The 12,007-nt window shown below is 42.9% G+C and overlaps 3 protein-coding genes across 3 annotated transcripts; 2 read left to right on the top strand and 1 right to left on the bottom strand.

The window, feature by feature from the left end:
* Positions 1 to 774: 774 nt before the first annotated feature.
* EAE98_001341 (uncharacterized protein) lies at positions 775 to 1,938 on the top strand (the record flags this gene model as incomplete). The annotated part of the gene is made up of 3 exons (XM_038948960.1): positions 775 to 1,186; positions 1,244 to 1,881; positions 1,936 to 1,938. 3 exons carry the CDS (start codon positions 775 to 777, stop codon positions 1,936 to 1,938), a joined length of 1,053 nt encoding a protein of 350 aa, XP_038815226.1.
* A 1,915-nt stretch (positions 1,939 to 3,853) lies between these two features.
* On the bottom strand, positions 3,854 to 8,786 carry EAE98_001342 (uncharacterized protein; the record flags this gene model as incomplete). The annotated part of the gene is made up of 5 exons (XM_038948961.1): positions 3,854 to 5,820; positions 5,930 to 7,654; positions 7,707 to 8,145; positions 8,193 to 8,243; positions 8,295 to 8,786. The coding sequence occupies 5 exons, from the start codon at positions 8,784 to 8,786 to the stop codon at positions 3,854 to 3,856; spliced, it is 4,674 nt and encodes a 1,557-aa protein (XP_038815227.1).
* Positions 8,787 to 10,692: 1,906 nt separating this feature from the next.
* EAE98_001343 (uncharacterized protein) lies at positions 10,693 to 11,699 on the top strand (the record flags this gene model as incomplete). Its single annotated transcript, XM_038948962.1, has 4 exons — positions 10,693 to 11,131; positions 11,205 to 11,297; positions 11,380 to 11,563; positions 11,630 to 11,699. 4 exons carry the CDS (start codon positions 10,693 to 10,695, stop codon positions 11,697 to 11,699), a joined length of 786 nt encoding a protein of 261 aa, XP_038815228.1.
* Between the last annotated feature and the right edge of the window lie 308 nt (positions 11,700 to 12,007).

Genomic DNA, 12,007 nt, shown 5'->3' on the forward strand with positions numbered 1-12,007 from the left:
CGGGGCTCCTACTCGTACGTTTTGGAAGTTAGCATACACAGCATTCGGATATCAAGGGGTGAATAGCGAACTCTCTGATGAAGGGGTAAATATTAACTTTTTCCCAACAAGATCAATCGCCCAGGTAATACTTGTCGGAAGCTACACAGCATGGATCTATACATACCTAGGTACGATAGGATATAACTTTGAATCAGCCGAGTCGACCTTAACTCCTACGTCGTAAGTAGAAGCGGATGTTTTTCCTCAAGTAGCCATTTTATGATATTGTGTGGAACATTTTCCTCCTTCGTTGTCAAGGTGGCGGCTTTGGCGGGGTATTTTTCTGAACATTGATATACGTCCGACAACCTCGGCATAGAAAACGATGGGCAAAAACAGAATCTCGTACCCACATTCTTCAACAAAAGCTTACCAATTCACACAAACCTCAAGTCATGTCTCGTTCACGCAATCAAAAACGGAGATTTCGTTTCAATGGAGAGCAGATGTCCTTGAAAGGCGACGAATAAGAAGATGTATCTGATACAGTGACCCTGAAAGGTAGGTAGTCTTTTTAGAATGTTCTACAAAACTTGCATGGTTTGAGCTTGGATGAAGACGTTTACTAGGCAGGAACGTCATACCTGAGAAAAATTCATTCACAAAGACTATTCATATATATCTATCTCTCTGTCCCCCCTTCATTCCCTTTGGCTATATTCAATTGCTTTTTCTTTGACAATCTCACACTACAACAATATATCTACATCTACATAAATCAAACCAGCAAAAATGGTTCAAAACAAAGGTCTTATCTTCAAGCAAGTTCCTCAGGGAGTTCCTGTTGCAGGAAAGGATCTGGTAGTTGAGACTCGTGAATTCGATCTTGACCAAGCACCACCCGCTGGAGGTATCACAACCAAGAACTTCTATGCCTCCTTCGATCCTTACCAACGTGGACGCATGAGAGCTGCAGAAGCCAAGTCCTACTCCCCAGCTTTCCCATTGGGACAACCTATCAACAACAACACTGTTGCCAAAGTTATCAAGTCAGACAACCCTAAATTCCAACCAGGAGATCTCCTCACCGGTTTCATCTGGACTGAAGAGTACTCTGCTCTTCCAAAACAACTCGCAGATGGCGCAGCAAAAATCGAGAACCCATATAACTTGGACGTAAAGCATTTCCTTGGAGCACTGGGCAGTAAGTCATTTTGATGCCCTTCACACCCCGAAGCATACTAACGTTCTTCTCACTTAGTGCCCGGATTGACCGCATACTCCTCATTCTACGAAATCGGCAAGCCTGTCAAGGGCGAGACCATCTTCATCTCCTCCGCATCCGGAGCCGTTGGAGCCCTCGTTGGACAACTCGCTAAGCACGAAGGCCTCACAGTCATCGGATCCGTTGGTTCTGATGAAAAATTAGACTACATCATCAACGAATTGAAGTTCGACGGTGGTTTCAACTACAAGACAGAGAAGCCAGCAGATGCTCTCAAGCGTCTTGCACCAAACGGCATCGATATCTACTACGAGAATGTCGGAGCAGAACAATTAGAAGCTGCTATCAACGCAATGAACGATCACGGTAGAATCGTCGCGTGCGGTATGATTAGCGAGTACAGCAAACCAGAAGCCGAGAGATACCCCATCAAGAACTTGATGAACATTGTTGCAAAGAGAATCACCATGAGAGGTTTCATCGTTTCTGATGCTAACATGGGCCCATTGCATGTCAAGGCAAGAGACGAGAATGTTGCCAAGTGGTTGGCGGATGGAAGCTTCAAGGCTTCTTTGAGTGTTACTGACGGAATCGATAATGGACCAGAGGGATTCATTGGTATGCTTGGAGGAAAGAACTTTGGAAAGGCGGTCCTGAAGATTGCTGATTCCGAGGTGAGTTTTATTCATTGAGTCAATCTTGAAGTGCGGCGCTAATATATTTTTCAGTAAACAACATATATATAATGGGCTAGAAAAGTCATGAAGTAGTAATTTAAAAATATATACCCAAGTGCAAATACATGTTCCTATGAATCTCCTCTTCTCCGCAAATATCGTTCCGCGTAAGAGATCAAACAGAGCTCGTGAAGTCCCTCGAAGCTTTATCTTCTTGTGTTTGAATGTATCCAGATCTTTTGAATAAGTATTCATTCTCTCATACACACTCCCAAAGTCAAACACTTGATGCTCTCGTCGAAGCCAAATATAATCTCAGCGTTTTGCTGCATCCCACCACAAATCCTCGAACTATATCATCATCTGAAAACAAAGCTGTCTGCATCTCTTTACTATTTCAAAAGTGGTTGAAAGACAAAGTATCGCAATAAAGTCAATTATCATCTATTCGACTGTTCGTCCGTCTGGCAAAACTTTGAATTCAATTAACAATCACGCACACATATCCAACCAACCATGAATTCCAGATTTTCAGTACCACAATTGCATTCATTCTTTATCTCCCCTTACTACATCGTCTTAACAATCAATATTTATATTAATCAATATTTCTATAACTGCAATACCATTCATTCATTCATTCATCCATCCATCCATCCACATATTCAATCTACACCAAAACATAACTTCACACTCCAATGTATTTAAAATCCACCACCACCCACCAACCCACGATGCACAAAATTCTCACCGCTCGGACTACACCTTTCCACCCACCCCACAGCCCTAAATTATCCATCGCCTACCCACCACCTATCCACCCATTACCCACAACACTCACTGTCGAATTACCTAAAAATTGGGGCGGGGAATATCTTTCCCAGTGCGTTGTTTCATTCGTGAATTGTCTTGTCTGCTTGAGTCCTCGAAAATAAGTGATTCGAGAAGGTGGTAAAATTTGAGCAAAATAGTTTTATTTTGCAAAAAGGTCATTCACCGCTGAGGGAAAGTTTTGATTGCCCGTTCTAGGAATCGAACCTAGGATCTCATCATGACAATGTTTGATACAAGTACTAGTGATGCGCTTTACCGCTAAGCCAAACGGGCGTTTTTTATGGTTGTTGTTGAGGCCGAGAATGCTTCGTGGGAATATCAAACTACAGATGCGGATGCGTTGTGGATTTTACCATCTGAGGTGGGATGCTGGGATGTTGCATGGTTCTAGTGAATGCGTAGATTAGATGGGAAATTTGTCGATACCTACCTAGGTATCGAAATGTGATGAGTTTGGATTTCTCAGTTAAAAACTCGTTCTCGGGCTTCGACTCGATGCTGTGCAGAGAACAGTGAATGGGCTGCATGTTAGTACTTTTGTTATTATAAGTCAGTTTCCGTTGTTGGTGTACTGTAAGTGAGAATTCGGGTTATGCTAGAGGTCAAGAATTGAAAGCTAGCTGGGATGGAATTATATATATCGTCGTCAAGGTCTGATTACTATGCGAATTGTCTTAACGGATCGGATGAGATATAAGATGACAAGTCTGAAGGGATAAATTATAGTGTCTTATATGATGTGAAATTTGGCCGACATAAACAACGAGCTGAACTGGAATCTTACATGGGTATCAGCCATGCGGCGAAACAAGATGAATGGTTCTGGGAACGTATCAGAAATAATCGTGCTGAACTCTTTGAGTGATCGGTGGCACGATATCCAACAGCAATATTTTATTTTAACGCAGTGGTAACGGATCTATGTCGTCATGAGCGGTGATTTTGGTCCTGGAACGCCTGCCTTTATGCTTTTTGCCTGGTTCTAACTCAAAAAATATACTCCAATCAAGCGTGTCCTAGAAAGTACAGCTCAGTGCATCCAAGATCTGCATTCCATATTCATGCGCGTAAGAGTTTATTTAAAGATCGATCGAAATATTATCTTGTCAATGTATTCCTAATCTGATGGAAATAATCAATCTCCGGTATAGCAAGCTCCGAAAAGTTTCTTTTCAGGTAGAAATTGCAGTGGTCTTATTATCTGTGGTGAATCTAACCCTCGTTTAATAATTGCTAGCTCATTTTTCTTTACAAAGATAAATTCGTCCTTAGCTGACAAGTAAAACTGCATTTCGTCTGTAGGATGAATCCAATCGGCTGGAATGAAGAAATGGCGTTTCACATCCGGGGACAACCAGAACTTCTCTATATTTAGACTACAGACCCAAAGATCAGTTGCTAAGAAGAACAAATCTGTGCTGCTCAAACCAATGATGTGGTAGATATATGGACCAAGAGATTCAAGTCCGTTGAATTTTTTTACAGTAGTCGAGTGGCGGTCAATGATGGACGTGTCCCAACATCGAAGTTGAGAAGGTGTTTGTTCAAATCGACTTTTCGTCAGTGTAACCAGGGTGTATTGGCTTTCGACCGACTCGGTTATTGTCACTGGGGATGACGCCACGTCAGGAACGTCAAGATTAATGCCACCAGGGCCTGATATCTCTTCCAAACTTCCCCATTCGAATATTCGGGCACAATTGGGATAAAACGCAATGAATGCATCTGGTATTTGGGTGTGAGTATTTATCTTGTAATTGTCAAGATTATGGCCAGTGGGCACACGATGTTGAATACCTCCACTTTCGCTTGTCCAAATGTACATGAAGCCGGCAGTAGTGATGAGAAGGATATTGTTCCCAGGATTGAACGATAGCCCTGTGAGAGCATCGGGGAAGCGGTAGTCGAAAATCATTTCAGACAGTGACCATATATCACTAGAATCCACAAGTCTTTGTATAAGCATACGACCAGACTCGTCCGCTGTAGCCAGCATGCGAGTATTATCTCCCCACACAATTCTGTTAACTGAAATATTCGTAGCATGTTGGTAGAGACATGTGTTCTCGAGGCCATCTTGCGTATTGTAGACAGCAACAGAGCCATCCTGCCTACCGCAGAAAACCCATTCCCCATTCGAATCTACTGCAATTGCTGTTATATTAGGCTTCAGGCTTCCTTCGATCATTCCCACAGTCTGAACTATCGCTTTTGCTGGCGCACTTATATCGCTGTTATTACCGTCACCCAATGACTTCCTCACAAGTGCAGCGGGTTCCCATACTCTGCAATGGGAACCACGAATGTCAATGAAACGTAAACCGTCACCACTGAAAACTAGCGATCGGATTCCTTCATCGTATGCATTGATTCGGTATATCAGAGATAAATTTGCATCTTCCGTGCCGTCAAATTCATAGAGCTGAATCGTACCGAAAGAACTACCTGTTGCCAATGTTCTTTCATCAGGTGAGCAGGCCAAAGTTTGCGCATTTACTTCTGGTATACGATGCTTGAGCTCAGTTGTTGTTGGGTCAAAGATTACAAGCTCTCTGTCCCCATAAGAGACGACTAATAAGTTGATATCGGGATTCGGATTGAAAGCCATGGCTGATGCGTGATAGTAAGTACCGCCTACACTTTCCATAAGCCCTCGATCTCGGACAAGTTCACCACACAAAACTTCGTTATACAGATCAAACAGAAGTATAGGGCTTGCTCTGGAGCTAATTGCTATCATCTCTAGACCTGGTGCGATGAGAACCTCTGCTGGTGGCTGGTAGATTGTCTCCCGCCCTTTAAGATGAATTTCATGCCAGAATACGCGGTCTTTCTCTTTCTCTTTCAATACATCAAACCAACAAATGAAATTCTCAGAAGTTGCCACTATTAATCCATAGTTTGCAGGGGTGAACATAAGGGCCATTGTTCGACAATCGAGCTGGAATGAACACTTCACCCCGCCTGTTTCGAGATCCCAAATTTGTATTGAGCGTATTCCGGCGGATGCAAGCAATTGATCTATGGTCTCAAAGGTGAGGAACTTCACTTTCTCTCCGTGATCAAAGGCAAATTTAACTTGACTTGTTGCAGTGTCGTACACTATTATTCGACCGCCTGATAGCCCAACAGCAAACGTATAGTCTCCACGTGTGAGTGTGATAGCTTGTAGGCCCTGCCCCTTGTAATCGATTTGAGTCATCCCATGTACCTCTTGATAACCCTATGACATTCAAGCCATGCTTCAATTGCTTGTGTTTTGTAGCGATGATTGATTGCGAATGGCACATCCATGCAATCTGGCCATGGATTGATGAAGGCGATGCTAGGAGGATGTTTCGAAATTTTGTGCTGATGCGAATAAGATCTGTGATCCAAAATTCTACCTCGCGGAGGTCCTCGCCGATAGGAGGGAAATACTTCTGACGGCGATCGAGATAGGCTCTCATGTTTTTGGCGGCACGGCTTATATAGTTTACATTGCCTATTCTTGCAACGGTCTTAATCCACCATAAAACATTCGTGTCAAGGAATTTGTGGAGCTTCTGAAAAAGCTCGGCACGCGAAGACGGAGCTTGATACAGGTGCTCAGAGAAGAAAGTGCAAGCGTAGTCAAGTAATATGGCTTCGTGATTTGCTGAAGATGTCGATACTTCAAATCGTTTCAACCGAAAGGCCCGTATATAACCTTTACTTAACATGTCAAGGAACAGAGAAGCAAGTCGATAGTGTCCTTCCCTTCTGTCCACAAAAAAATAGGAACATATGTCTTTTTGTAGGAGAAAATCTTTGGCACTTTGATGGATTAGGTGTATACGTGACTGTTGATCGACGAACACAAGTTGTCCGCAGATAGAGTTAATGTCTCTTCGTAAATTGTTAACTGTGCTTTTGGAATCTAGCTTCAGAGCACATTGCATCTCGGTAACAGTCAATTGTCGATAGGAGCAAACAACCCACATGAAGATAATCTTGGCCAATTTTGCCCCTTTCCGGTCTTTTGACAAATTTTCCAGAATTTTTGTATAGAATTGATTCATATCCGCTGGTATATCTGAGAGAACTGTCTCAATATCTTCTTTGGTGTAGATTTCAGAGAGTTCTTGCATGACAAGTCGCACCCAAAGAAAAGACCCGGAAGACATAGCTAAAATCCGCTCGGTCAACTCCTCCTGTTTTGAGAGCGTGTCCAAGGGAAGGCTATCCATATGAGCTTCCAAGAATAGTTTGACATCTCCCATCGTATCTGAGGCAAAAATTTCTTGGCTGATTAAACTTTTACCAAAGCCGAGAAATCCCTTATCTAAAATCTGGCTGTGGCGGCTTGTAATGAAGATCCAAATCAGAGATCTGGGAGAATTAATGAGCTTGATTAACATAGGAAAAAGAGCTTGGGAACGCGTACACTCATCGAGCGCATCGATAACCCAATATTGGTGCACCTTCATCGCAATTTGAAGAATCCCGTTCACAAATAATTTGTTCCAGATCACAATCTCGTCGTTGTTGTTGTTGTTGTTCGTAATGCCATTTGATTCCATGTCTAAGAGAAATTTGCGAATTTGAGGACTATGTAAGGCCATCTGATACGCGAGAGTACGCAAACAATAGCCAATCGATGAATCAGCAGCCACTCCATCCTTGAAAAAAAAGTAACTATATGCAAGATTACTTTGATCCAGATGGTCAATAACATGTCCAGTGAGAACGGACTTTCCCGATGCGGGATTCCCACTCAGCCAATAGACTGAAGGCGAGTCGGAAGTAGGATCTTGCCAGCTGGTAAAGTTTGGAGTCGTGATCAGCCAATTGCATGAGCCTTCAACTCTTGCGTCACGGGCTACTATTCGATCTTCCTCTTGAACATCGTGGATACCTAATAGGCCATGAAGACGATGTCGCTCGGCTGATGTAGTCTCGCACTGGATCCTCAAAGCTTCAATCATAAATCAGTAAGAAAAGAGTTTTAAGGTGATGGACTAGCTTACTCTCTGCTGTGGCATGATCGACAGTCGAACTAAGTGCGTTTTTAAGAGTCTTAAAATTAGGGTCTGAAGGCAAATCAAATTTGCATATTCCTCGATGATCAGCATTAATGTAAGCAATTCTTTCCTTTGGCCATTCCAGCGTCGCAGATTCTTTCTCGACAATTCTTGCATTTATGAAACTCGTCTCTTGATTTTCATAGAAAGACCATATATGCAAGTTTTCAGAGTAGTGACGGAAGCTTTGGTTAATAGTGCCTATCATCTTACTATTCATCTCTAAGTCGGTCGTAAATTGCTTGGTTCCAAACGATACGCGCAGAATATTGTTGAGTGTCGTGGCAAGATTCGATCCTCGGTGTGGAGTGGCCAGAAAGTACATGGTGTCAACCCGCTGAACAAGATCATGCATCGTAGGATCTTCTATAGCCAGTAAATATGTCTAGATTGGTCAACTTGTGAAAAACTATCGCGTCGGGTATTATTCACCTTCTTTATGACCAAGCCACCCATGCTGTGAGCAACAAAAATAATTTTTGTCTAAGGAATGGTCTTAGCAAGATATTTTGGAACCAAGTTAAGAGATCCTACGTTACTCCTGCGGATTTCTGGACAAGTGTTGATTTCTCCTAGAAGCGATTGCGCGAAGTCGTTAACATCAAGCGAATTCCCATTTCTTTCCGCCCAATCTGCTCTGTATCCGAATGAAAAAATTCTGACGTTCTTGAAATCCGGATCTCGAGGCAGCCATTCTTTTGGCCAGTAATGGTATGCATCCTCTGATTTCGACCATGTCTTCCTAGATCCGCCCCCCAATCCATGGACAAATATGAGATCTATCAGCGGTTCTGACGGTGTATGAAGTAGATTGAGTCCCAAGGGACCCTTTAGATCAGCCACTGTCTCGTGAGATGCTTTAATAGTATGGCGAAATGACGCTCCTTTCAGCGCTCGATCGATATATTCCAGACCATGACTGCCTGGATGATGCTTCAGGAACTGTCGAAGAGTGGTGAGTGGTGGGTCGAAATGGGTTTGTGCTGGATTGATCACAAACCTGGTCCATTTCGCTTTAATCAACATTACACGTTGAATACTCCTAGTACTTCACATACTAGATCATTCAGCGTAAGGCTAGAACTATACCTGAGATGATGGGGACTTATCAGATGGTTCAAATTTACTTGGTATAGTCTAGCGTCAGGATTAAATGTGTTAAAAATATTGTTCAAATTCGAAGTGCTCGAGTTTAGTACAAGAGTTCGAAAGCGCTATTGCGTGTGGCAATTCGAAAGCATTGCAGACTGCGGGAGAATAAAGGGCAAAGGGTCAACTGCTTGACTATCGAGGATCCCATAAGCTTGATTGCCATAACGATAGCGCAGTGATACTCAAACGCGACTCAGTTCCACACGCGCCGACTCATGATTGGGTAGTCAGCGAGGGTCAGCAACTCCAAAACTGTAACATCAACCCGCCGATATTGATTTGTTCTCGGCGAACGAGACTCAAACGTGAGGTGATACCACAGGTAGTGCTGCGGGTGAATGCATAGTAGCTATTCTTACATGTGATCTGGAGTCGAATGCTTGCTTGAGGCGTACCTCAATAGGAAGTTCTCTACCCACCCCGGTCGAAGAACCATCGAAAGAAAAGAAAATGGGCATTCTATCGAAGAATGCTAGCCCTGTTCCTTAATTGGTGGCTCTATTTGTCTGCGTTAGATCCATCAGAGTCACATGGAGTTCACGCTTCGTGTTCTCTTGCCCATGGGTGCAGCTAAGTCATCCTGATCTTATCATAGCGCTGTCTTTAGAAGGTGGTTGGGATAACATGTCAAGGAAAAACGATGATATCGAAGTTCAATACGTTATTTGAATTTGAATTGATATCTGGCATGTTTAGCGGTGCCAAGTAATAAGGGGAGGGGAGAAGAGGGGTGCTGAGGGGTAAAGAGAGACCAGCGCGCGGAAGTAAGTGAGTGGGGAACGGGGGACAGGGAGTCAGTCACGTGTGATAGAGGAAGGTTGCAGTGCCAAACCACCTCCCCGCGTTTCCTTCTTTGCCCCGTATTTGACGTCTATCAATGCAATATTATTGAATTTCGACATATATCTTCAGATCCTAGAGCCTTTTATCCAAAAACGTTGTCTTGCATATTGACTTGAAGGATTACGAATGCACTGCATGGTTCGAATGCGCAGCTAGGAATATGATTGGATGTCAAATTTGCTGTGCCTCCCCTGAAGTTGTGTCGAGTTCAACGCATTCTGCATGTAACCGCCAAACAGGACCACCTTTCCTCTATATCTCGCCACTCAATCCTCGGACGATTAAGGAAATGAATAGAGGAGAAATTTTGGAAACTTTTTAATTACTACTATCATTCTTGTATTAGTGTTATCCTCACAATCAACATGGAACCCAGTTCAGCTCTTGGAAATGATCTAGATCCAAACATTCTCGCTGGTATGTTCATTCTTGCCTTCTGTATTGTGAATCTTCCAGAGCATGCCGTTCGATTTATCAGCATCTCATAGGAGCGTAAAGAAAACTTTAGATGTACAAATCCAAGCGGTACATCCCGAGGTCCTGTCGTTGGATCTCAGGGGCTGATGCAAATTGTACAAAATGAACCTAGACGATTCTACCAGAAAGTCTCATCAGGATACAGACAATCGGTTCAATTACATGAACTGGATTTGCGCATTTTGAGTATGGAGTCTTATTAGTATAAGATGTGAATGCTCATTGATTACCTCGATGCTGAGGTTTAGACACAATATGATATGAAAAATCAGCTGCCGAGCGAACGCAGTTAACATACTCATGCAGAGCTTCCCGAGGTGGAAAAAGTACTCCAAATATCTGGCTTGGGTGTCTCCGCATGGGCAACTAAATCTAGGATTTCAACGTTACTGAAAGATGGGACAAATCAAGACTACTATATGAAGGTATTCTTATGAACATTGCAAAATACTATACACTAATGAATGGTGAATTTGAGTCAATGAAGGCCATACAGAAAGTTATGCCTGGTTTTATAGCTCCACCGATCGCCCAAGGATCAATGAAGAACGAGCCAGACTGTCACTTCTATCTCGGCCGATATCTACCAATCATAGATGAATTGGTAGAGCCCAGTTTATTCTGTGAGCAAATTGCCAGACTACATAGAAACTCTGTCTCTCCGAAAGACAAATTTGGCTTCCACACAGTGACTTTCAATGGTGATCTCCCACAGAAAATTGACTATTCTGATAGTTGGGAAGCTTTTTTCGCAGATGGGTTTCGCCATATGTTAGAGATCAACACAGAACGTGCTGGACCGAGTGAGGAGCTAGAAGCTCTGCTCCCTGCCTTTTTCGAGAAGGTCATTCCTCGATTGCTTAGACCTTTGGAGGGAAGAATCGAGCCAAGTCTAGTTCGTAAGTCTTTCAGCTCTCAAATTCTCTATCATTGAACAATTTTCCGAAATCTGACCATTCCAAATTCATATAGACGGAGATATGTGGTATGGAAATGCCGGCGTCAATACCCTCGAAGACGAAGCTGTAATATTTGACCCTGGATGCTTCTATGCCCATAACGAATGTGAGTACAACTCACCCTAACTACAGGCTTTCTCCAAGACTTCATAACTACAACTAATTTGCTAACTGACACTCTGGTGTAGATGAGCTGGGCAACTGGCGACCAGAGCGTAATAAGTTCTCGAAAGCATATTTCAATGCGTATCATGCCTATATCCCGAAGACTTCGCCCGAAGAGGACTATGAAGATCGAATTGTTCTGTACTCGCTGCGCTTTAATCTGCATGCTGCAAGTCTCTTCCCTACAATTTTAGGATTTCGAGAGTCGTGAGTAAAGATTCTTTGGTGTCGCTTCGGCGACTCTTGACAGTAAACCCCTAATAAATGAAGTAGACTTATACAAGATATGAATTATTTGGTAGAGAAATATCCTGAAGGACTGTCGTCGGATTTCGAAGCGTGATATAGTTTCGCACTTACATCAGTTTTGGAAAATCCGCATCATTATGTCCGCAACACAATGTTAGACCACGAGGATTTGAGATCTCACGTCTAACATGAACTAACATATTACCCGAGAACCTTAAGTTTTCACTTCTTATCTATTCCAATCCCCAAATAGCTGAAGCCGTATTCTTGGTGTGCCAATACGGTGTCGCTTTTGAGTGTCCCAAACAAATACAAGCATTAATCTACCATTGTACCAGATTTATTCGGAGATTCATGTCGTGTTAACCCCCCAGACGCTTTTGAATAGTGAGACTTTGTTGG

Source organism: Botrytis deweyae (genome assembly GCF_014898535.1).
Source record: "Botrytis deweyae strain B1 chromosome Unknown BDEW_002, whole genome shotgun sequence".
Classification (NCBI taxonomy): Eukaryota; Fungi; Ascomycota; class Leotiomycetes; order Helotiales; family Sclerotiniaceae; genus Botrytis; species Botrytis deweyae.